Source organism: Mycteria americana, chromosome 22 (assembly GCF_035582795.1).
Source record: "Mycteria americana isolate JAX WOST 10 ecotype Jacksonville Zoo and Gardens chromosome 22, USCA_MyAme_1.0, whole genome shotgun sequence".
Classification (NCBI taxonomy): Eukaryota; Metazoa; Chordata; class Aves; order Ciconiiformes; family Ciconiidae; genus Mycteria; species Mycteria americana.
Window position 1 is genome coordinate 2,225,187 of NC_134386.1, and position 25,920 is coordinate 2,251,106.

General features: G+C 55.2%; 1 protein-coding gene across 3 annotated transcripts; it reads right to left on the bottom strand.

The window, feature by feature from the left end:
- Window positions 1–213: 213 nt before the first annotated feature.
- SOCS7 (suppressor of cytokine signaling 7) lies at window positions 214–25,833 on the bottom strand. Of its 3 annotated transcripts, XM_075522718.1 has the most exons (10): window positions 24,834–25,833; window positions 18,442–18,506; window positions 15,054–15,158; window positions 14,110–14,211; window positions 13,166–13,296; window positions 12,560–12,728; window positions 9,267–9,395; window positions 6,330–6,465; window positions 5,834–5,991; window positions 214–5,540 (listed from the first exon to the last, which is right to left on the bottom strand). In XM_075522718.1, the coding sequence occupies exons 1-9, from the start codon at window positions 25,706–25,708 to the stop codon at window positions 5,871–5,873; spliced, it is 1,833 nt and encodes a 610-aa protein (XP_075378833.1). In that variant the 5' UTR covers window positions 25,709–25,833; the 3' UTR covers window positions 214–5,540; window positions 5,834–5,870. The 3 variants fall into 3 exon arrangements, with proteins under 3 accessions (XP_075378833.1, XP_075378834.1, XP_075378835.1); XM_075522719.1 differs by lacking the exon at window positions 14,110–14,211; XM_075522720.1 differs by lacking the exons at window positions 14,110–14,211; window positions 15,054–15,158.
- Between the last annotated feature and the right edge of the window lie 87 nt (window positions 25,834–25,920).

Sequence of the window (25,920 nt, forward strand, 5' to 3'; positions counted from 1 at the left end):
CCGCAGCCGGGAAGGGGGACAAGATGAAATGGGGGAGCAGGAGCTGGACCCCGGTCCCCATCCCACCCCCCAGGGATGCTGCAAGGGCAAAGCAGAACCCCGGGGTGAGGAGTCAGTGGAGTCAAGACACCACACAGCACATAAAACAATTTCCAATTATTTTATTTCAAACCCCTGGCTCTCTTCCCTTCCCACCCCCCCCACCCCCCCCAACCAAAAAAAAAAACCAACCCATCAGTGGAAACGACGATAGAAATGAGTTACAAACACAGAAGTCAGCTCTCCCTCACTGACGACTTACAAAAAAAAAAAAAAAAAAGCAAAAAAAACCAAACCAAACCGGGAACTTCACGCCAGCTTCCCCAACAGGACCTGCAGCAGTTACTAACGTCTCCACACAAGAGGCCAAACATGCCTATTAATACAATATATACAGACAAACCCACAGGTACAGCCAGGCTCCCCCTCCCCACCCCCAAAAATAACCAAACACACCCAAAAGTGCATTTGTTGTGTTTATATCAAAAACATTTTTTTTTTTTCTTCTGAAAGATTGGCCTGCAAGTCTGTTTTTACCATTTAGTAACTTTTTAATATAGTTTATGAAAATAAATTATACAGCAACTATTTTAATAAATTAAGCACACACCAAAAAAAAAAATAAAATAAAATAAAATTAAGCAAAGCTGCATTTCTACCAGGGGGGTGGTTCAACAGTCCTGGCGATGAGCAGCGCAAGGTCCTGCGCTCGGAGCTGCCGAGATCTGCTCCTTCCTCCTCTAAAGGCAAGTCTGGAGCCAGCGTTACTCCCAAAATCGCTGATGAGTAAAGCCCTGGCTGGGGCGGGGAGCACCCCGAGCTCGCCCTGGGACGCTGCTGCGTTTCTGGGCAGGGTCGGAGGCAGCGCCGCTGGGACCCCGATAATCCCGGGGGATGTTTGGGAGGGGGGGGTCCCGCCTGCCCCATCTCACCTGGAAGACTCTGGATGAGGAGCGAGGGGCCGGGGAGGGGAGGGCTACGGGGGCCGCTCGGAGCACGCCGATAAACCCCTCCATCCCTGAAAGCCGGGGGGGCTCGGGCGGGTGCCGGGGTCCCTGAGGAGCCCTCCAACGGGCAGGCTCAGACCTGATGGTCAATTTTAAGGGTAAAATCATCCCAAGGGCAGATCTTGACTGCGAAGAACAAAGGGCAACAGCCAGTTCCCTTCCTACTGGAAGCAGGAAGATCCTGCCTTTTGCAAACCCTGCTTCCCGGCGGTTTCCTCCCCAAAATGCTCCCAGACAACACTTCAGCCCCAACCATCACCCGCAGCAGAGCCTGCCCGGCCAGGGCACAGCCCTGCGCACCTCCCCGCACCCACCCGCTCCTTCAGGCACAGGCACAATAACACAGGTCCCTATTAAAAACGCTTTTAGGGTTTAAAAACTGGCCAGATATGTAAGTGCGACGTGCCCGGTGCTTTCGAAACCACCGATTCCTTCTCGCGTGAGCAACTCGGGTGGTTCCCACCCTTGCTCGCAGCACGTCCCACCCAAACCAAGCTAAGGATGAATTTTTTTCCCCTTCTTTTGGCCCCAAGAAGGTCGATGCTGAGCTGAAAATTTCCACGCGAGAAAACCGTCCCGGCTTATCTGAACTTCACACTGCAGGAGCGAGCCAGGTCATTCCCTGCCTCAAAGGAGGCTGCAGGGAGAGGAGCGGGGGCCCTGCACAGAGCAGCCAGCTCAAGCAAACTGTGCCATGGGATCTTGCCAACCTGATAACCAGGTACAACACACAGCCGAAGGCTGCACCCATCCAGCTGAAAAAGGAGCCTTTCCGTGGGTGCCTTCTGCGCTTTGGTAGTTTTTATGGTCCGTTTCATCGTTCATCTGCCTCCGGTCCCTGACAGAGGGAGGAGGACAGCAACAACCTCTGCAGAATTCAAGGTTGGACAAAGGAGGCTATAAAAAATTTTTCCAAATCAGCAGGATGAGAGCACCCTCCAGAACCAACCTACAAAACCATTCCAGGCAGGATACAAACATTAGGTGTTCCTCCCCAAACAGGGATGGGGATTCACTGGCAACACAGGACCGAGCCACCTCTTTGAGATCTCACCCACGTCCGCAAAGCCCATCACCCCCTCGGCAAAGACCACTCTGCTTGCTCCGCTCACATCCAGCCCTGAAACAAAAGCTCTGGACCTTTTCCGTGCCCAAACAGCAGATCAAGTCCCTCCTTCCCCTTACACCTAGATGTGAAGGAACTCTAAGAACAGCTTTGTTTTAAATGGGTTTCAAGAGAAGGCTGTTAACTACAGTTAACCTTGGGATCTTATCCAGCGCTACTGGCAGCAGGCTGGCACTGACCACGCTCCAGCTCCCCTGCCTGTCTTGGAGCAAGGAGAGGTGGAGCAGGGCCCCGGGAAGGCTGAAGAGCATCTGCCACCTCCGTGGCAGAGCTGACCCCACCGCTCCTGCGCTTGCGGATGGACAGGGAGGTCTCGTGCAGCTACACTGACACCAAGCACATCAGCGTGACAGGCTGGCGTGCCACCATCCCCTATCCGACACCTCAGAGCACGTTTCCTCCATCGTTTCGGCTGCTGCGGACGGACCCCAAGCCTTGCCGCTGGCCTCAATTCGGGGAGGGCTGTCCCCGCCGTGCACAGGGTTCAAGTAACGGCAGGAGCGCCGGCAGGCTGTTGGGGGAACGCTCTCGAGGACAGTGACAGCCAACCCAATACATGTAATTCAAGTATTGCCCCTAAAGTCTGGCTGCTGCTTTAACAGCTCTGAAAGCCGCAGAGCCACCCCATCCACCCTCACAGGGAGCTCCGGGGGGGTACGCAGGGTACCCCGAGGGGCAGGGGACGGAGCGGTGCAGGATGGCTCTCCCGACCCACCGCGGAGCAGGGTTGTGCGTTTTCACCCCAGGCAAGCCCAGCATCGGCAGGACAGGCTCCGCACCGATTCCCAGTGCCCGGCCAGCACCAGTTTTCCCTGGTCTGCTCTTCCAGGTCGTCTGCTTTCCCTTCCCAAACCCAGCCTGCGCCTCTCCATCCCAGAACAGGGAAGGAAGGAGTGAAAATGCTGCCACTACCATCACACTAGGGAGAGGACCGGCTTCTCCCCAGCTTCGGCAAGGGAGACTCACAGCTCCCCCATTTCACACATCCCGCGGGCCATCACCTATCCACACGCACCGGCCCACGCCATCGTATCGTTGCCTCCGGGGTCTCTTTTTGGAGAGCAGCTTGACAGGAGACACGTGCACCGGGCACACCGCTCTTTGCTGGCACAGAGTTGGACACTTGAGGCATCAGACCAGGCTTGGCTCTCGGGAAGGTTTTCCATTCCAGCATACGGATAAGTTGGAAGATTCAAATCTTCAGCACGCGGACAGCCAAGATGCAGCAGGGCCAGGTGCGCCGATATTTGAGTTTCACCTGCACAAGTACAGATGCTTTCCCCCCGCCCCGACATTTGCCCCACGTGCTGTGCGCTTTAGTCGAAGCGGTTGCATTTATTTGCAGGCTCTGCTGATAACTTGGTGCGAGCCGCAGGTCTACAGCCGAGGGGAGGGAACGCAGCAGCGGCTGCGGAGGGATGAACGCTGGTCCCCACGCAGAGGGGACACGGTAGCTGTAGACTAGATTAGCTCCAATTTCACCAAGGGTCAGGATATGCTGTTCAGCACGTCTTGGGGCAGCTCCCCTTTCCTGATAACCACTGCCCCAAGAACGCAACCCCAAGTCAGTAGTGAGTAGTGTCCGATGAGGTATTTCTACAGATTTCGAAGCTTAGTTATTAGTTTCATCTGGAAGCCAAATCCTTTTTAAAAACATACTTTTTCTCCAAGACCAAAACTGAAGCCAGATGTGACGGTGAAGAAAGGGAGGGCAGGATGTGTTAGCACCCTTCGTAGCAACGCTTGGCAGAGGCGATCAGAATTTTTCCAGGCTGCTTTAAGATCCACACGGCCGTGTCTAATTCAAGGACATAGATCATTCTGCAGGGCAAGACCAAAGTCCTAGCAGCTCCTGAGTGACTGCAGCCAGCTCACAGGGCACCAACCGCAGATCCGGAGACCCGGGCCACACACAACATCGCATTTTCAGACCACAGCGTTGCAGGATGGAGCGTTTCCTTCACTTGGGTGGAGAGCACAGGAACACCTGCTCGTTTAAATACAGGAGGAAAGATGCTTCTCCAGATTTCTCAGCATCACTTCGGGCAAACTTTAAACTTCAGGATGAAATGCAAACTCTTTGCAGTTGCTGCAATGGATGAAACAGCAGACCAGGATTTGAAGGGGGGGTGGTATTTCAGCCCATGCCAAGCCCAGAAACACAGCAAGAGCTACCACCTCTCTTGGCTTTACTGTTTCTGAACTGCTGTGGTTCCATGGACATCCCAAGAAGCGGAGGAAGCAGCAAGCAAGCTTGAAGAGATCACATGCCATTCCAGAAGAACCCTCAGATAGGTTTTTCTTGCTCCAAGTCACCCCAAAGATGCCTCTTAATGCCCCTTAATGAAGAATTCTGATCAGGATTCTTCACAGCTCTACAGAAAGCCACTTCATTCACAGCTTCTGGACACAGCCAAAGGCTGAAAGTGCACGTCCCACGGCTCTGAGAGACTGCGATCGCTATAGCACGTACCTTTGGTCCATGGACTGCTGCAACAGTTACAGCAACAGCTTTGCCACCTTCCTTCCACTTATCACAGGGGTTGAGCGAAATCTTCCAGTGTTTGCTAAGGGAACAATGCCTCCTCAGAGGAGCAGCCCTCGCTCCCCAGTGCAGCAGCTACGCTTCCCTTTGGCAGAAGGCTCCAGGACATCCAAATGGCTCACGTGCTCTTCCTTCCTTGCACCCAACTTAAAAGCACGTAGGACCACCCTGCAAATCCAGTTGCAAAGCTCAGCTGCCTAAGACTAGGTTCGGTCCTCTTCTCCCAAATCCTAGAAAGCAGGGGAGCCGTGCAGCTGCCTGCCGTTCAGAGCTTCGTGCTCCCCGGAGGTTATTCCGCGTGGCTGCGTGTGATTCCGGCTCAGTCTGCCTCCAAGCAGCTCTCCGGCTGCATCCCCGCTTGGTGAGGGCCAAAGAACAGTCTTGCCATAACGCCTGGAGCAGGTGATCTTCCTAGAGAGTCCCCTTCTCTACCTCTCCCCACCTTGAAGTTTCCAAGGGAGGATAATAAAATTCAGCTGATCATAAGACAGTATTTCTCATGCTGAAAATAAACAAACGAACAAAAAAAATAAAAAAAGACATCAAAAATAAAACTTTCAAAAAATTGTAAATAGTGCCATGACATTCTTTGTTCTGCAAGGAGTCCGCGAGCTGGGCTCAGCTGTCTCCGAGACCCCTCTCCCTCAGCCAGGAGCCGAGGCTCTTGTTCCCGTTCTGCTGTGCTTCTTAGGAGTCTTGAACCCTCTTCTCTGTACAAAAGAGCTTGAGAGCAGAAGCGGCACCGCAGAAGCAGGCTTCACCATCGCGTGCCTCCTTCCCACCACAGCCTGACTCGGGCTACGGGATGGCGACAATCAAATTCCTAGTGTGGAAGAGAGAAGGGAGAGGGATCAACCGGCCCGCTTGATGCGGCAGGATCTGCCCCAGACTGCAGCCGGAGAGTGAGCACAGGCTTGTGTGGGCACAAATATGCATGAGAAAGCAGCAGAAGCCCTGTTCCCCTCCCCAGGAAAAGCTGGGCAATGGTAAAAGACCATGGAGTGAATAGCCATGACTTCTTCGGGAGGCTTTCGCGTTTTCTTTGCAATCAGAGGGAACAGAGCAATTTACATTTGACCCCACGGGACGGTGCACGGACCAGCAGCGCACACGTACCATCAGTGACAGCAACAAGATGGGCGAGGCAGCCTCGCTACGTGGAGGATTCGGTCTCCTGCTTCTGTTTGGAGATGAGCTGAGCTTCCTTCAGCGACAGATACACCTCCTCCTGCGGGTCGTAGTAGTAGAACTTGCGGATGTAGGAGATGAGGGGCCTGGGGAAGGTACAGGCAGAAGCTTTAATGCTAAGCCACAACCATGCTGACCTCCGCAAAGGATAAGCAGAACCTCTTCCCCTCCAGCCCACCCAGCAGAGTCACCTCCAGCAGGAATAGGAGCCTGTACCCCAAGGCTGTGGCACTGGCAGGAGCTGGTCACCACTCCTGCGTGCGTCCCGACACACCACAGGACATTTATCTTGCTGTCCCAAGGCTGAAGAAGTCAACTGCTCCCTCCCAGGGCCCTTCCTGCAGATACAGACGCCTTCTCACTGCAGCGAGGGTCAGGGAGGAAACCCAAGAGACTCGTCCCCCGGCCAGTCCTCGGGACTTACTTGGGCAGCGGGAGCTCGGGGATGTGGTCTATTCGGACCAACTGCCTGATCCGAAAGCGGCAAAGGTGCTGAAGGGATTTGACGTTGCTGAACCTGGAGACTGGATACAGGAGCTGGACAGGCGTTGGAGGGAGACCTTTGGAAAAAAGCAATATTGGAGACAACAGAAAGCAACTGCTACCGATTCAGAAAGGAAAAGCTGGCTCTTGGGGACCGGAGCTCTTTGCAAGGCTGTGTCCGACAGCAGATCTCCCCAGGAGCCCACTGCTTTGGAGTCGCTTGGGACTGGGGAGCCAAACCTTCCCGGGGTGATACCCCTTTGGCTGCAAAACATCTCCAGCCTTCCTCACAAGGCAACAACAGCTCTGGTGTCACAGGGTGGCTGTGGAAAAGCAGACCCTGGGACACTGCGAGCTCTTAACCCCCCCCCCCCCCCTCCCAGGCCTAGTAGATGAAGCATCACTCTATACGGAGAAGCAACAGCATTTTGAAGGATGCAGAAGCAAGCCAAAGGAGAAGGCAGGCAGCATGACCAGCACGTAGGCTTTGCTCTGCATAACCCTTTGGGTAGTTCTAGTGAAGCGTTAAAAAGCTGGGGGATTTGGTCAGCTCAAGCTGTGCCAGAATTGCTCATTCTTGGGGTCACGAGGCTGGGCACAAAGGCAGAGGCAGCTTCGCTCGAGCCAGCTCCCCACGCAGACCGAACGCAAGTTGCACCCAGCCGTCCCCCCGCCCCACAACCTCCTCCTCCCCCAAAGTTAAGAGCAACAATCAAGCCCACAAAACTGCGAGGTCGGCAGGAGCATTAGGAAGGATCTTTGGGAGCCGGGTTCGTTCACAGCACAAGGTTTTATCTGTCTTTACAGAGGATTCAAAGCTAAGTTACACTCTAACCCCCTCCTGCTGGCTTGTCTCTGAGGGCAATGGAGTGAAAGGAGAAAAGGGAAAGCTCTTCACACTAAGATGGGCTCAAAACTGCTCCAGGCAGCTCAGGAAGCTGTGAGCCAGCTTTTGAGAAAGCAAAGAACAGCAATCAATTGAAGGCTGGATTCTCCCCCCCCTTCTTATTCTCCTACCAAAAAGGAATCTAGCCTCTGGGAGCTCAGCCAGCGACTACAGGGACGCAGCACGAGCTCCGCACGCTGCGCTAGCCACATGCCTCACTGCCAGGAGCCAGATGCGAGCTGGAAACAGCCCCCTCCTCTGAGCAGCAGTTAACATTTCAGCAGGAGAACAGCACTAACGAGCACACTGGGGAGATGCAGATCCTAAATATTCCCCCCACTAAAGATCAGGCATCGGTGCGAGACTTTGTTTTTCAAGGATCGAGGCACAGCAGCTCTAAGAAGCGCCCAAGTCCAACGCTGCACCCGGACGGAGCGGTGCAGGACCCGGAGCCAGAGCTCAGCTGGCTGGCGGCTCAGACCGGGGACCAGGCAGCGAGGGACGGTTTGGTGGGGATGTTTTCTTTTTCGAGGCTATTTTTCTAGAGCAAGTCCTTCCTAAGGTATTTGCCTGGAATCCTAAGCCCACAAAGCCCTGTTCTCAAGAGGAAGAGATCTCAGGATCAAGAAAGTAAAGTATCTTTAAGTTGAAAGGATTTTTTGAAGGCAGGGTACATTGCAAAACCAGCTTTACATCCCTCTCCTCCCCAAAGCATGGCCACGTTATAAATCAGCTTTCCATTTATTGGCGGTGTCTGCAGCAGAGGGCAACACTGAACAGATCTGGGCTGCGACTCCAGCGCTGCTGGGAACCCTGGAGAGGGAACATCCCGTCCCTCCTCCCCTCCAGCCCCTTCTGGAGCAGAAGCTCTTTGGGCCGAATCCTCTCCGTGCTGCAGTGCCACGGAAAGGACGCTGTCACCATCAGGGCCCGCAGGCGTGATGGCAATATGGATAGGGAGCAAATTCACTTATAATTTCACTTGCAGATTTCCCGCAGCAATCCTCTCGCTCTTCTCAGTCCTGCTCCTCTCTGCTTCACTGCCGCCAGCCGTCTCGCCGCCGCGGCGTTCCCATTCTCGCTCTGTTTTGTTCAAAGCATCGCTGCTCACCCACCCTCCAAATTCTGTCCCCCACTGTTGCTCTCTCGCAAGTAAGGGGCATATTTGCCTATTTGGCAGACTCTTCCCTTCCTTTCACGTTTGAATTTTTGGCTAGCTTTCTGGTACACCAGGACAGATGAGCGAAAACCAGAAAAAAAAAAAAAATAGATACAGAAGATACTGGTCCAGTTGCCTGCCTAGATTTAGCAGGAGGGAGATGTGAGCCTATTTAAGGAACCAGAGTTTGATGGATAGGGAAACACTCTGCAATCCCAACAGCGTGCAATCAAACGTGCTTCAACAAAGCTTCACTAACACTCCCTCCTTGCTTGCAAGCACCTGCCTGTTGATGGGCTCTGGCATCACGGTCCCCCCCAGGGACTCTGAATCTACAGTATCTATCGCTTGAGGCTCACTTTGAGCTCACACTTGGAAACGCTCCCACACGCTCAGCTTAACGTCTCTCCCCTCGACAGCCCCAGGTGGGTCTCAGCTAAGGGAGAACTGGCAACTACAAAGCATGGAGCGGTTCGTAGGAGCAGTACTGAGACTGGGGGAGGGAAGAAAGCGGAGTTTTAGCAGCCAAATAATTGCTTGTTGAGGTAATAGCTTTCCAGTCTCCAGCTCCCGTTGTCATAGTGTGAGATGGCATCATGTTTCCATACTCCTGGAAAGAAAGGTTTGGGAAGTCTCCTTACCACCACGAGTACGTGGTGCAGCTGCTGAGCGAGAGATGGCTCCTCAGGGTCCTTCTGAGAAGTCAGCGGGCAAGGATGCAGACCAGGACATTGAGCGCAGCAGACCAAAGCCACATTAAACTGGCTCTCTAGGACAGACCAGCAGCTAATCACAGAGCAAAACATCCCCCAGACTCAGAGCAGGAGACTCACCTGGAACCCTGGATCGGAGGAAGTAGAGAAACTTCCCATTTTTGGAGTGCATGATTGCTCTCTTTATGAACTCCACCACAGACTGGCAGCGATCTTCAAACTTGGGATGGCACCACAGGCTGAAGGTCCCTTTCAACAGAACAGAAAAGATTTCACGTTATAGGAGCACTGGTGGCAAGAGGAGATATTTAGTCACGAGTCTGATGCTCTCCAAGACCAGGTGAATACCCCAGGCCGACTACTTCTCACAGAGCTGGGACGAGGCAGGGCACTAAGAGGAAACACCAGTGGCACCAGCTTGCAAGGACGCTGTTCCACTGCAACCAGCGCTCTCCAAGAGCTGAGGGTACGCAGAAAGACGTTGCAAGGTGATCACTGTAACCCAAGCACGGCCACAAGTCATGCTTGCCTGAACTTGTAAACAGCCTGCAACAACTGTTGGGTCGAAAACTTAAACTACCAAAATATCCTTTAACAGAGCATTAGCAGATGCCCCTGCTCCTCCGCAGTATCCCATCAACAGCACTCCCAAAGAAAGGTAGTGCATCAGAGGAGTTAAGCCCACACATAGAGGTATGTAAAAACAGCGATCCAGGTGCTGAAGTCCTCTTCTGCCAGCCCTACGGCTGTCAAGGATCACTTATTTCAAAGCAGGCATGGAAGCAGCTTCATGTTCTTGCCAGCTGTTTCAAACACCTTAATTCAAATTACTGGCAAGCTGGAACCGGGGTCAAGACACACCGACAGAGTCCTCCCTGTACTGCTACCTGACACGACGTACGCATCGAGCTCCACTGGCAAACAATGAAACTGGAGACGGGCAACACAGGGAAAGCAGGTCCTCTAACCTGTTTACAGATCTCTAAATAGGTTAAGCTTAAGCCTCAAGTCAGAGCAGTCTCACGATCTCTTTGTGCTGCAACCAGACACCCCCTCCCTGCACCAAAATGCAGCCATTTATCCCCCCTTACTTGCCAAAACGCTGCCTACATCCCCCTCCGTCCCCCTCTTTCTACCTGCAGATTTGTCAGTGCTCCAGCAAGAGCCAACACGGAGCGGAGCTGCACCAGGAAGAGGAAAATGGGAAAACAAGGGCTCTATTTAGGACGGAGCCCATCAGGAGCCAGACCCGGGCTCATGCCTGCAGGGGGGCAGATTCCAGCGGGAGGTGTGCGACACCAGCGATCTGCACAAGCACTGTAACCCAGAGCTAGAAAGGCAGCCGAGTGACTTTGGAAACACCCTGCATCCATGTTAAGGAGAAGGGGTAGCCAAATCAGAGGTAGGCAGGACATATTTCAGGCCAGGGACTTTTTGGACGAGCAGCTCCCCCAGCAGCATCACAGGCTCCGCAGCACCGGCCTGTTACAGAAAAACTAGAGGAAGCAGCTCTCTAGGATGTCCAGCACTCACGGCTTTCTATAGGGTGGACAGCAACCAGCAATACAGGGGCTATATACAGCCCACAAAATTTAAGATACACCTCTTCTCCCCACAGCTAGGTCTGGTAGGCTTGATTGGGAAAAGAGACCTCTCACCCCTGCCGTGGGCCAGTTTGGGAGCAATGATCTGGGTTAGCACCTGCTAAACATCCAGGATCAGCACAAGCACAAAAATAAGTAATTCTTCTTGGGAATCTCGGATCTGAACGAGCCCTTAAAAGTGGCCAGTAGATGCAAAGGACAAAGCACAAGCACCAGCACCCCCAGCCCACCTACTCAGCCTGCCTAAAAAAAGACAAAGAAATTCTGGTTTCTTCCTCTCATCTACCTGAAACCTGAAGGTCAAGCATTTATCTCTTTACCATTCCCCCAGCCTCACCATTTGTCATCTTCATTGGTTTATCAAAGTGCTCAGGTCTGCAGTTTTCCACGGTGCCGCAGCACATTCAGCACAAGGCAGCCAGTGCCGGGGGGAGCACAGGGCTGCCAATGCAGACCGAAGCGCTGCACCCAAAAACGAAGTCCTTGATGCGGTAGCGTGGCTGGGAGTGCTGCTCTAGGGAAGGTGGCAGCACCAATCTCCATCCACGCAGCAAGGACAGCTCGGGAGGAAAGGGAAGGACACCTGGCTAAGGAAGCTCCGAGAAGGGATATATCCCAGCCCCAAAATAAGCAGACCAGCAGCAAAAGAAGTTTGCTCCAAAAGTCAATTATGAAAAAGTATCCAAGCTACAGGCAGCCTCACATCTCCAGCTGCAAGAGCTTCTTGTAATTTCTATAAGGACAGGGTGATGAAAATCCTTCCTTCTTACGCAATGGCCAGGGGAACTGGCTCTAGACGGGCTAGAATTAATGCTGGGGCATCTTTCCATCAGAGGGGCTCAAGACCAGAAGCGCTGCCAGGTTTCGCTAGCAGAGGTGGAAGAAGACACCAGCGGCATCCCCGGGGCAAGGGCAAAAAGGAGCAAAAGACGAGCTTTGCTCCGAAAGGTTGCAAACCACTGTTTTCCGCAGCAGGTTGGCTGCGAAGCCTCTGAACCCATTATTTGCAGGCACATTTAATGACAAGGCTCTACAGGCAGCTGTTATTAACGCTTGCCCCCGGTTACAGGGCAGCTTCCCCCCCGTGCATTGAGCCTCCTGGGCATTTCACTCGGCCCGAGGACAGCTGTCTGCACAAGGCTTCAATACAGAAAACCACATGTGAAGACGAGCAGACAAAGCGCGTGGGCGAGGTGAGAAGGAGCCCATGCAGGAGGGCGAGCGTGGCAGGAAGAAAGGGCGTCAACAGCGTGCCAGGAGTTCTCAGAATAAAAACCCACCACGGTGGAGCTCGAGCCTCAGCCTGGGACAGACTGCAGCTGGTACCACTGCCGAGCATCCCGCGGAGGGGGGAGAAGAAAGCAAGGCGACGAGCCGCGACGTCAAGAGATCGCTTCTCATTTCACGGGGAAACAAGCTTCCTTTTGGGAAGCACTGAAGCTACGAACGGCGACTCTTGCTGTACATCACGTCTCAGCGATGCGGGATCCCAAAGACCTTGCCATCATCATTTTCGAGTCCAGTTTTCCAAAGCAAGGCCTGAGGACAGGCACAGGGAACTCTTGTATTCCCCAGTTTTTTAGGGTTATAAGGAGAGTCGCTGCTTGAGGCACACGAAGCAAAGTCAAATGCAGCTTCTAAGGCCTTCTTGCAGAACCTCAACACAAGAGCGAGGACACATTGCTGCTCCTCCCTCTCTTCTGGCAGCTCTGTGCCCAGAGCACTGGTTTGGGACCTTGTGATCAGACTGGTCCCCAGCCACAGGCCCTCGCTGTCAGCGGCATCCCCAGAACCGCCCGGGGCTCTCACCTCTGTAGTGCTCCATCCTGGTGTGATGGGTGATGCCCTGTGACCGAAAGCTGAGGCTCAGGATGTAACGGGGGTCAGAACTGTCTCGGACCAGAAAGGACCCATCCGGCTTCCCCTTCAGCTTCATCTCTGCGTCCTCCCAGTTCATCGGTCCCCAATACCACCCGCACTAGGAAAAGAGAGCGCCAAAACGTCAGCAGATACTAGAAAGACAGATTTTATCAGCAAGCAAACACAATACGATTTGCTCTTGTTGTTAATTCCCTTTAAATGCCAAAATGGAAGTGTCTGGTTGTATCCACCCAGGAGCATGGACGGTTGGGACTTGTCGCTCCTGGATGAGCGCACACCGTCACATCCCTTACCACCCAGAAGTGCCGAAAGAACAGATGAGACTACAACAGCCCTTCCATGCACAACAAAATGCTTTTCTAGACTCAAAGACCTCACTGGGAGAAAGGCAGGAGGGTTTTTTTCAGTCCTATCCTAACCTTATGCTCCCAAGTCTGTAAAATGGATGGTCGGTCTCCAAAACCAGAGCCTAGACCCCGCAGTCTTTTCCTTCTGGCTGCCACCACCCCACCGCCCCCGCCACGTTACCATTACCTTCTCCAGCTCTCGCAAGCTGGCCGCGAAGCTGCTGGAGTCCGGGCGGTAGAGCGGACACTGCAGGTGCGGGGCGGGCTGGCCGGACATCGCCTCCATCGGCCTCAGCGGGACAATCCGTGGGAAGGCGTCTGCAGAGGGAGAGACAGCCCGGAGCACGGTCACCCGCGGGGAGCTCGCCCCAAGGACGAGTTGCCCCGTCCCCCTCGCTCGGCTCTAGAGGTCAGGGCAGGAGGGGCAGAGCTGCAGCGTGGAGGAGGAAGCTGGGCTGACCGATGGAAGGACAAAGCGGGAGTCGCTACCTGGCTCTTCCGAGGTGACTAACTCAGCGCCTTCACCCATTTCCTTATGCTAGCTCAGAGGGAAGGCAAGGGAAGTGCCAGGCGGCACAGACTGGAAGGAACAAACACACATCCTGAAAAAGGGGCAGTTAAAGCCCTCTGGGTCCTGAAGGAAATCAAAAGCAAAAGGGTACATGCGCAGGAAACGTCCTCGTGTGCCGTTCAGTTGGACCGCACGCCAGGCTGGCTGTCAAAGCTGGGGTTCCTGCACTGAACCCTGCTCCCACGGCTCTCTTCCGACATTGCCGAGGCTCATTAACACGTTATCTGACACAGCGCAAACCGAGGCGGGCTGCGCTTCTGCTGAACCCAAGGGGAACCAGAGAAAATGGGAGACGCTGAACTGAGGATAAAGCTGGTGCAATCACGAGCTTCAGCAAAACTACTGTGGGCAACGAGAGCCACGCCACATGGCAACCAGAGCCTTGACACAGCAGCGCCCGAGCGCTCAGCAGCGTAGGACCGCACGTCCCTGAGCGGGCAACGCAGGCAGCACCGTCGCTGCTAAAGCCCGAAGTGCAGCCTTAAAGTTTACCAAGAAAATCCCCCAAGTCCAGATCCCTGAAGGGAAAGCCAGAGCCTTGCTGCTAAAGCTAAGCTGACCTGGGGCATGGGGCGGAGGAGGCGGAGGCAGAGGGAAAGACTGCAGGGAGGAGCCCATTGGACCCACTAGGACAGATGTAGGCAGCGTCCCACTGATATCATCTAGGAGAGAACAGAGGCAAGAGAGATTCAGAAAACAGGAAAGCGAGCGAGCTCTGTGCCGGCGAGCACCTGACAACACGGCCCGAGCAAAGCGGCGCTCGGCACTGCCTGGAGAAGCGGAGATGGAGCTTCCCACCGGCAGCTCACCATCCTCCTCCTCTCGCTTCTGAGCGCGGGTGGCTGCTGCCGCTTCACACCAGCTCGGAGCCTCGCACACGCACATGCACGCTCACACGCACTCCTAGAGCGAAGGAGTTGGTTTTCCAGCCCAGCTAGCTCCTCGCGTGCAGCTTGCGGCACAAACCAGGCATTTACAGGAGATGTCACGGACCTAGCGCATGGGCATGCAGTTTAAGGTGCTGCTCGCTAAGGCTGACTTCACCCATCCTAAGCTGCTCCTGCTCAGGGGAACCTTCTCCAGAGGAGGATGTAGCCAGGCTCCCGGTGCAGCGGCCTCCCAGGGAGCCTCCACTTCCACCGACCAGAGAGCACAGAAAGGAACCGGCCTCGCTGGGCAATGGGCAGGAAGGAGGAAAAGTTTCCAAAAGCAGCAGAAACGCTACAAAACCAGCACATTACTTCCCACCTCACATTGCTCCACCACCACCCTCCCCTCCTGGCTGAGTCAAGAGAAACACTGAAGCTTTCAACGAACAGCAAAAAAAAAAAAAAATCCTCAGCCAGGGAAGGGCGAGCAGGCATGTTACGGGGTCAGATGGGCAGGCAGCGAGCCCGCTGCCGGGGCCCCTCCGGCCGCTCCTCTGTCATCCCTGCAAGGGCAGACGGGCAGTTCCTACGCTCCCATAGGGACGCACGGCAAAGGATGCTCTCCGGGACGGTACCTAGCAGGCTGAGGCTTCTTCGTGGTGGAGGTGGTGGAGTCGGAGGGTGAGGGGAGGTCAGTCCTCGCTGAGAGATGTCCACGTCCACTAGTGACACTGTTTCACCTGAAGGTTGGTGGAGCAAGACTGTTAGTATTGCACCTTCTCCAGGGCATGCAGAGGCTGAGCGCGGGGAGGCGGGGGGAGAGGGGAAGGGGCAGTAACCTCCGCAGGGTTTGGAGGACGATCCCATTAGCCGTTTTCAAATTAAGTTTCCCCGCTGCACCGCTTCCGAGACATTGATCAGCTCTGCTACCACAGCCCAAGGGTCAGGCAGAAGGGAATGACGGATACCGGTACGCGTGCCCGAACCCCGTCTATTGAGTCCCTCTGTTGAGTCCAGCACCAGGAGGACGTGATGAGGAAGGCACTGCGAGACCTTTTCAGCCCCGAGTTCACGTATCAAGCCGAGCTCACCAACGGTGCACAGCGCCGGCACTTTATATAGTCTTGGGAAATGGTTTCACAGCTCTACGTGGCACCCGCTGGCACAGGACCCTCAGATAATGCTCCCGTTAATGCCGGTCTGAGTTTGCCTACCAACGCCTTAGCTGATCAAACAGAAATACCTTTTACCTCAAAGGCCATGAGGGTACCAGCTCTTAAAATTAATAAGAGGGAGCTGGACAGGCTTTTATATTAAATAGCAGGGATTCACTGAAGCCTAAAGGCTCTGATCCAGGATACTGCTTGGAAAAAAATAATGACACAAACTAAGATGTCTAACTTAAAACCAGAAAAGCTTAAAATCAGCCTAAAAATCACAGGCGAGACATGAAGCCATCAAATCAAGGTCAAGGCCTCAGTATTGGACTGAAACAGAGTCAAAAGGAAAACACCTAAATCCCAAAGAGAGACCCTAAGTGGTGTTAGCACAGCCAAAGGATTTTTTTTTTCTTTTTTTCCCCAGAAAATCAGTCTAACCAGGCTCTGATGAACCACCAACATAAACCAAATCACCCCGAACACCTGAACCACGGTCTCAAGGACAACAAAATCTAGCTGCCTTAGATTTCAATTCCTGTGGGCAGGGAACTCCTCTTCTGCTCCAGATTCCACACACAGCATCACTCATCTCTTCCTAAGTACCCGACAATATATTTATGCATTACACAGGACAATATTGCCTCAGCTTCCTTCTGCTTTTAAAAGTCCTATCTATTAATAAGCCATGTTAAGAGGAGTATTTAGGGTTGGTTATTATCCAAGGTACCTTCTCCCTGGGGGACTTATGGGTGTGAGCGCACACGCATGCACACAGCCACTCTTTCATTTCCACACCCTGAAAATAAAGCGGCCAAAGTAGGCTGGGCTGCATTCGTCTTGTACAAACAAAACCCAAAAGACGACCAGACTAAGAGGGGCTGCAGTAACTCAGCTTTCAAATCCTTCCCAACGCAGCAGGAGCTGCCATGGCAGGCTGCGGTGCACTTACGGAGCCAGCGCTTCCGAGAGGTGCCTGAGGAGAGGTCAGGAAAGGCGAGGAGAGCCTTCCCAAAGACCTCCGCTCGCCCCACGCGCTAACCTGAAAGCGGATCACCAAGAAAACCATGCAAGTTGGGCCAGACGTTTGAATTCTGTCCCACTTCGGTGGTCCCAGTCTCAGAAAATCCACTATACAGCGGCCATTAAAGAAACCAAGTCCTCAGCTGCGTAAGACTGGAGAAGTCAACAACAAACCAAAGCAATTAAAATCCAGACATTCACTCTGAGGATGCTTCAATGGTCTTCTGCAAAGGAAAAGCTCCTATGAGGGCACCGTTGGTATTCCACCAACTGGCAAAAATTGGCATTTAAGATTATTAAAAATACTTAATAAGATAAACTAACAATTAATCAAGCCAATTTCACCAATTTAAAGCAAAAACTTGCCAACTCCAGATTCTCCTCTGTAGTTTCTTTTGAAGAAAAGCAGCTCTGCCATCCACACACCCCCATCACCAGCACACAGAATTACAGATTTTATACTCACAGCTTCCCCTAGCAACTGCTGACAAAGCAGCAGAAGCAGTTTTTGCTTCCACCAGCCTTGATTTGCTAAATAAACGCACATGACACTTAGAGGAAGCCAGTCACATCACACAAGGAGCACGTCCTCTGCACGCTGCCCAGCTATCAGGACATCAGCTGAAGGGACGTAGGAATGGAGAAGAGAACGAGCAGCACCACAGCTGAATTACCCCCAAGTGACTCCACTTCTGCAAGAGCTGAATGAGCTACAAGAAACCGCAGGAGCAGATCGGCAGCTTCCAGTTACTAGTTTCAGGTAAGTCAAATGAATGCTCTGCCTTGAAGGTCACTTCTCTGACATTTAAAGCAGTTCGCAGTAAGACTTCACCGCTGCTCTCCAAAGAGGGCTTCACCCTACTCAGGAACGCAAACCACGCGCCAACTCCTGCACCGAGCTCTCCAGCCGCTCTCTGCTATCAAACACCTACACCAGCAGCAAGAGGAGGCTTCCAGCTCTACCCACCGGCTTTTCCCAACACAGCCATCGCTACTCAATCATATTTTGATTCCTTGGCCCTACAATAAGACCCTCAGCATGAATTTATTTTGAATCTGACCTTCGTAACAAGCCATGTAAAACCCCACGCAGCTGATAAATACTCACTTGTGACCACAGATTCCTACTCGTGCAAGTCTTGAGACAGGATTCTCCCAAGGAAGCCCCAGGCCCTGTGGCTAGGACTGTTTTGAGTATGAGCCCACACCACAAGAGGCACATGACGATGACTAGGAACTTTTCAGTACTACAGCTTTCAGCTGCCAGCGGAGCAGGACTTCCCCCTCACACCATTTATAAACCGGCCAGCTTCCCCCCCCCCAGCAGAAAAGGGAAGGTCAGAAACCAGCAGGACGCGGGGAGAGGGGGGAAACATGCAGAAGAAGGTAATGCAGAAGAAGGTAGTGCTCCACAAAAGGTTTCAATTCCTATAGCTGTCATGCAGCAGAGCGGCTGAGGTTGGCGTGCAGTCCAGGTGGGAAGCGGGGCTTGGTCTTAGCCCCTCTCAAACCACGGGAGGGGAGCACCAAACTGCACTTGCTCTATAGGGGATTTTCCAAATCACTTGGATGCAAACAGCCCTGCGCGGAGGAAGGACCTTCACCCCCGAGAACTCAACTCAAACCTGCATTTCAACAGGAGGAACTGCAAAACGCTGATATGCAACAGCCACGTTCTTCACAGTTCCTCTTGTTCAGGGTTTGAGGTCAAGCAGGATAGAGGGACCCTTCACAGAGAGCCCGGTTTGCACATGGAGGCAACGTTCAGCGTCCATTGTTAAGCACACACCGCTCTTTCCGCAGCAAAATGAAATGCCGTACTGTAAGTCTTTCAAATCCTTACCTGTGAAGAGGGGGCTGAACACAACCGGGGAAAAGGCACTTTGAGTTCTTGTCAGTCTGTGTTTCCTATTGGAAATAAGAAAAACACTGTTAATAGAGATGAGGAGACTCAATGCATCCCACCAGAAGAAAACGTCGTTTGACCTTCTCAAACCAGGAGAACCTTCACCATTCCTTACAGAAGCTCGAGACAGCTCAATGCTGCGTGTTTATTCGACTCCTAGAGCAGTGCTTTGGCCTAAGTAGGGCAGTCAACCAGTAAAGCTAGGTCTCCATCCTGCTACGAAGCAAATCTTTAACTAGGTAATTAATAAAGTCTTTGGAAAGAAAAACCCCAAGCAAGGATGGTAACCGGAGCCAAGAAGCTCTTTCACAACAGACGTCACGCTATTTCTCTGGATCAGGCATTGCCAAATGCCTTCGACAAACAGGTTGGGCCCCTGCACAATTAGGGGTTGTGCCTAAAGCGAGCGCATCGAATGCCCTCGCGCTGCGTTTGGAGGACACCATCTCCCCAAAGGGTTTCAAAATGCAGGTGAAGGGTAGGCGAGCGAAACCCGGAGCTGTCAAGATGGATGGAAACAGCTAAAAATGCACCCCTGATGAGGAGCCAGGAATACCAGCAATCCCCGTGAAGCTTGCTTTCCAAACCAGCAGTTTTATAACAACGCTGTAGTCAGCCCTGTGCTCTCCCCCCACAAAACCACTCCTTCCAGCGCCTTCCCTACAGCAACGCTACAGGGTTTTATCCAGATCTAGGCAGAGAAAATGCTGGTAAACTGAGGCACAGAGTATGGCACCCCCAGGACCTGAATCCATGGTTGAGGCGAGTAGAGAAATGCGTCCCCGGTGCCAGAAACTCACTCCCACCTAAGAGGAGAGCACAAGGACAAAGCTGAGCACAAGCGCAGCTCTCGTGTGCCGCAGCTTCGACAAAGGTCTCTCCAGCATCCACAGTATGTCGTGCAACGCCCGTCCCAGCACTGGGCAGTCCGTATCAGTCTGCAGGTCTGTACGGGGTCAGACAAGGTTACTCCAAGTTAAATAGTGCAACTTCACTGTGCTGGCCAGAGAAACCGGTCCCGTTGCATCCAGGCAAGCGGCTGCACCACCGAGATCTACAGGAGCTCAGAAACCAGCTCTGCTCACCACCCAGAACACCCCACTTCCACTGCAAGCAGGCCGTTACAGGGCTGACGCTGTTCCTCTTCGACATCTTCCTCCCTCTCCAGCCTCCTCCCAGCTTAAGGTTGACCCTGAACCTTAAGCCTGTCTTGTGCTTCAGACCCCAGCTCTGCTCGCAGCCTCCTGCAAAGCCTGGACAAAGTTTCAGATAAAACCACAGAATCACAGAATCGTATAGGTTGGAAAAGACCTTTAAGATCATCGAGTCCAACCATAAACCCAACACTGCCAAGCCCACCACTACACCATGTCCCTAAGCACCTCATCCAAACGTCCTTTAAATCCCTCCAGGGATGGGGACTCCACCACTGCCCTGGGCAGCCTGTTCCAATGCTTGATAACCCTCTCGGTGAAGAAAAATTTCCCAATATCCAGTCTAAACCTCCCCTGGCGCAACTGGAGGCCATTTCCTCTCGTCCCATCACTTGTTACCTGGGAGAAGAGACCGACCCCACCTCTCCACAGCCTCCTTTCAGGCAGTTGTAGAGAGCGATGAGGTCTCCCCTCAGCCTCCTTTTCTCCAGGCTGAACAACCCCAGCTCCCTCAGCCGCTCCCCATCAGCCTTGTGCTCCAGACCCTTCCCCAGCTCCGTTGCCCTTCTCTGGACACGCTCCAGCCCCTCAATGTCTCTCTTGTAGTGGGGGGCCCAACACTGAACACAGCATTCGAGGTGCGGCCTCACCAGTGCCGAGTACAGGGGCACGATCACTGCCCTGCTCCTGCTGGCCACACTATTCCTGATACAAGCCAGGATGCCATTGGCCTTCTTGGCCGCCTGGGCACACTGCTGGCTCATATTCAGGCGGCTGTCAACCAACACCCCCAGGTCCTTCTCTGCCAGGCAGCTTTCCAGCCACTCTTCCCCAAGCCTGTAGCGTTGCATGGGGTTGCTGTGGCCCAAGTGCAGGACCTTGCACTTGGCCTTGTAAAACCTCATACAATTGACCTCGGCCCATCGATCCAGCCTGTCCAGGTCCCTCTGCAGAGCCTGCCTACCCTCCAGCAGATCAACACTCCCACACAACTTGGTGTCATCTGCAAACCAGCTCTGAGCAAGGACTGCCACCCTTCAGGAAGGATCGCACGGAGCAGATGCAACTCAGCAGCCCTACAGGGAGAAGAAACGTGAGCTCCCGTCTCGTATCACCCAAGAGCCCTGGGAGGGCAGAGCAGATGGGTGCACCCTCATCTTCTCACAGGGCAGACCGCACGCTTCTCTCGTCTGCGTCCAGACGCGTCACTGGGTCACACAGCTGTGAATAAACGTTTAATACTATAAGTTTGCAAATAAAAATACTAAGAACGCTCATCATCCTGATATATAAAATCCCATTCAAATGTTTGGGCGTGTTTTCATTTTAAGCCTCTCGCACCTATTTGAGGGCTGGATTTCCCCCCCCCCCCCGAAGGAGAACAATTCACCAATTATCAGCCACACATGCACACACAAAATTACACTTCTGGACTAATATCAACTAACCTTATAATATAGTAACAGCTCTGTTCCCACCCACAAAACCAGACGGAAAGGAGCATTGCTGGCATTCTGCTGTTACCAAAACAGCTACATTTTATGCCAACATTTTACAGCCATCGATTTCTGAGACTTCTCATTTCTAGCAAGCTCACATCAGCAGCAAAAGGCAAGAGCAAGAAACGATTCACATGGACTGAATCCTCCACTTCTCAACTCAGTCTCCACCAAAACAACGTCCTTCTATACTTCCTCCTCCTGCCCTCAGGTTCTGCAGCCGTCTCCAAACAATGCTGAAACCCACGGAGAAGTAATTACGTGACCAGTACCCGAACACTGCTGCATCAGATCAGTACAGCCCTGCAAAACTGGAGAAAGCCAAAGGTAGACATCGCCGTTCAGGAATGCCGTGGACAGATTCCGCAGGGATTCGTGCACACGCAAAACTGGGAAACCCCTCAAGCTCCAGCAAATAAGGATTTTTAGGGTCAGTTACCCACCAGTTCTGCGATAGCTGCGGCTACTGCCTCAGCGGCCGGCACTTCCCACGGTGCTGCCTTCCCTCATCCCAAAGCACCGTCCTGTTAACACTAAGGCAAGTCTTACCCGGCCACCCAGGCTGGCTACGTGCTACTTTATGCATGTAATAATACAGAGGCATGTTAAAAAAACCAAGGTCATCCATACAGCTAACTTACAAGACCTGGGTACCAACCTGCCAAGCGATCTGCGGCAGATGCCGGCTGCGGCTCAGGTATGCCTGCACCCATCCGTCTGCAGAACCAGTGCCTAACTCTGGCCCCTCTCCCTCCGATTATCTCTGCAGTACAAACCGCTTCCAAAAAACCCAGCCCTTTCACTGATGCAACCTTTAAATATCAACACTCGGGCCCAGGGTGAGAAGCCGTACATTAGTATCTCCACATTTAGTTTCTTAGCCTCTCGCAGCTCGGCAGAGCCCAACTATTGATTTTAGATAATGGGGCTGGTTTCCTTCCTAACTGCTGCTGCAGGCGGGCGGCAAAGCTGCACCGTGCTGCCTCCAGGACCAGCAGCACAATGGGAAGCTTGGGCAGCAACTCCAAATACCAGGAATTCTGCTTCTTGCGGATGTTTAAAAAAAAAAAAAAAAAAAAGAGCCAGACTAGATAACACCCACCGCAGACCAAGGGAGCACCCTTCACCGCCAGCCTGCAGAGAGACTTGCAAGTCAGGAACAAGAGCTCCAGTAGCCATGAATTAACCCAAAAGTTGCTCTGAGCACAGCTCGTCAGCCACGAGCAACTGCAGCAGCGACTCCCAGTGAACGCCAGATCCATTCTATATTAACGGGGGCCACAGGCTGGGAGGCAACAACCTCCAGCTCTTAGCAGAACCAAGGAAAGCTTTTTTTTTTTTCCTCCTCAGTCAACCATCAAAGACGGGTGCAAAGTAGCAGACAGCATTCGCTAGCGTGGCATTAAGTCTAGCAAAGACCACGGCAGAAAATCGAGTTACTGCACGACTTATCTCTGAACTGAGGGACGAGGGCAACCGGGAAAGGAGACGGAAAGAAAGGCAGCATCTGCCGAGGCTAAACATTCATTTCCCAGCAAGCCCAGCTTAGCTAAACTGTGTCTAACCTACTCATGAGAGTATGGGCATCCCAGCATCCCGAACCACTTGTCCTCGCTGACGAGAGCGGGGCCAGACGGGACCGTCCCACCAACGCGCAGCCTCCCGGCAGGAGAGATGCCGGCAGCAAGCACACCCGCCCCGCACCCCACCAGCGCAGGAGCTGTGCTCCACAGGAGCAAAAAGCATCGTTCAAATAATCCAGCCCTCACCAGCAGGAGAGGACTCCTGGAACTGGAAGCAGCAAACTCGTCCCTGAACCACAAAAGTTGCTGCATCAGGCACCTTGAAGTAACCTTTGTTAAAATACCACCTAATTAGCTGCACGACGCCAGAGCACGAGAAGTGACCATTAAACTCTCGGACCAAAGGGAAGACCCGGGCAGCGATACGGTGCTTCTCTGCTCCCAACCTGCTAAGACACAACCGCCAACTCTCCTAATCCCAGCGCGGGGAGGTCCCGAGGACTCTTTGCTCTCATCAAGCACAAGGACCAAATAAACCACAAGCCCATTAGCAAAACATTATGTCATTACAGGCAACGCGGCTTGCTACCATTTGAGGCCCATTTAGTCATTTGTGGGGAATGAAGCCGTTGTATAAAACGGCTTCGCTACCCCACATGTAAGAGCGAGGCTCCTCGCGGGCACACGAGCTCTCGGGAGGACTCCAACACCCTGACCAGCTGCAGGGCTGGGAGCTGACACAGGAGCTGAGGCTGCCCCATCTCAGAAACCATCCTCTGCTTCAAAGGGGAGGTAATTTTGGCCTCCGCTACAGCCTGGCTGCCTTTTGGGCTGCCGAAGAGCCCAGCCACCGCAAGCCAGTGCTGCGGGTCACACCTGACCCAAGGTCAGCATCTTCAGAACAAGCCTGGAGAAAGTTTCCTGCTCGCCCATCGACAGCTCTTCAGCTGCACCGAGGCAACACACCCCAAAAGCCTTACACGAGGTTAATTAGCCCCGCCGGGAAAGGACTGTGCTGTAACACTCGGAGTCCATTCAATTATTTAATGCTGCTCGCGGGCTGGCCGCACAGACCTCGGGCAGGCTCTCCCTGCCTCCTCCACCAGGAATTTCAGTTCTGCTGCTGGAAACGCTACAGAAAGTGGTTTCTGGAGCACAGGAGGCCCACCCTGACCGGAGCCTGGGCAGAGGGTACAGATCAGCCCTTCACCCTCCCCAGCTGGTATGAAGCAGCTCGTGTCTTCTGCTGAAACACGAGGCTGGAGCAGGGCGAGCAGCCGAGGAGTGCCGGAGCCGATGGAACGGGGCTGAGGAACATGGGGGGCACGGGGTCCCACAGCAATAGGTCCCAGGATTCATCCCTCCAGCCTAACGCAAGACCAAGCCAACCTCCGGCTGCCAACGCTTCCTCCGGCCGCGTCCTGCCGCGGAGCACGGGGAGAGCAGGGCCCCCGCGGCAGCACCCACCACCAGCGAGGCCGGAGCCCAAGTGCAATGCTCGCGAGCCTCAGGAAATCATTCTGCAAGATGCAGGAGGGCGAGAGGAAACGCCAGTCCCTTGGGTCTCAGCGCAGTGTCACCAGAGACCACTCCTGGGGCACACCACTTCCTCGCTCGGCCAGCACCTGCAGCATCCCGGGGCTCCGGCGGCTCCTCCGAGCCACCCACCACCTCACCAGTCCTGCTCCCGGACATTTTTCCGCCATCCCCTTTGCGGATGCAGGGCCCAGAGCAGCGTGTTCCTCCTCCGCCTGCCTCCAGCTCTGCTCGCCGTCCCCATGTGAAAGACGAGGCCTCGGCAGCTGCTCAGGAGAGGCCTGAGCCCAGCTCGGAGCAGACAGCCAGCCTCGGCGCCCGTCCGTGGGACGGCACCCGTCCGTGGGACGGCACCCGCACCTCACAGTCATCCTCCACCTCCAGCAAGGTGTCACGGCACCGGTGCCCCTTCTCCCCCCGTGCTGCAGGGCCTCACCGTCACACACCCGGCTTTCACACCGGCGACAGCCCCAAGGCCTCCCGGCCGCCATCAGCGCGGGCGGCTGCTCCCCACAACCCCCGTCCTGCAGCCCCAAAACCACCCCGCCGGACACCCCCAGGCCGGGGAGCAGCCCCCCCGCCCCAGCTCAGCCCCCCCGGGCCGTGCCCCCCCGTACCTGCCCGCCTCCTGCTCTCGGCCGCGGGCCCCGCAGACGTCGGTCAGGCTGCCGGCCGAGGCGGGCAGCTCCCCGGTGCGCCGGCCCTCGGCGGCGGCGGCGGCGTCCCCGGTGGCCGAGCCGCCGCTGCAGCTCTTGGTGCGGAAGAGGCGGCTGAGGCGGATCTTCAGCGAGCCCTTCCTGGCGCCGGGGCCGGCTCCCCCGGGGGCGGCGGGCGGCGGCCCGGGGCCGGGGGCTCCTCTCCCGGCGGCGCGGGCGGCTCCGCGGCCGGGGGAACCCGGCTCCTCCTCGGAGCAGCTCCCGGCCTCGTCGGGCTCCAGCGCCTCCAGCACCAGCAGCGCGTCGCTGGTCTCCTCGGCGGCGGGCCCGGCGGGCGGCGGCGGGCCGAGGCAGGGGCAGGGGCAGCCCGCCGGCCCCTTCGCGCCCAGCCCGGGCGGCCGCAGCCCCAGCGCCGCCAGCTGCAGCTCCAGCCCGCCCGGCGGCGCGGCCCCCCACCTCGCCGCCGCCTTGGGCTCCAGCGCGCAGCGGTGCCGCGGGCAGAGCAGCTCGCCGCCGCCCGCCGGGCCCCCGCCGCCGCCGCCGCCTCCCGCCGCCGGACCGCCCTCCTCGCCGGGCCGCCCCTCCGCCGCGTTGCGGAACACCATCAGCTGCGGCGGCGGCCGCGGGCCCCGCAGCGCCCCGCCGCCCGGCAACGCCGCCGCCGGCAGCCGCCCGCCGCCGGGGCCCAACGGCCCCGCGCCCGCCGCGCCGGTAACGGCGCCGCCCGCCGCGCCCGCCTCCGGCCCGGCCCCGTAGCCCAGCAGGCGGCTGAGCACCCGGTAGGAGGCCGCGGCGGCCGCCGCCGCCTCCCCCTCCCGCAGCTCGGCGCGCTGCATGGCTACGGCCGCCGCATGGCTCGCCGGGCCGGGCCGGGCCGGGACCGGGCCGCCGCCGCCGCCCTCACACGGCCGCCGCCGCCACGGCTCCCTCCCTCCTCCGCGGCGACGGCCGCGCGCCGCCACGCCCCCCCACTTCCGCCGCCGGCCCCGGTCCCGCCCCTCGCCCCGCCTCCCCGCTGGCCGTAGCCACGCCCATTGCGCGAGGCCAC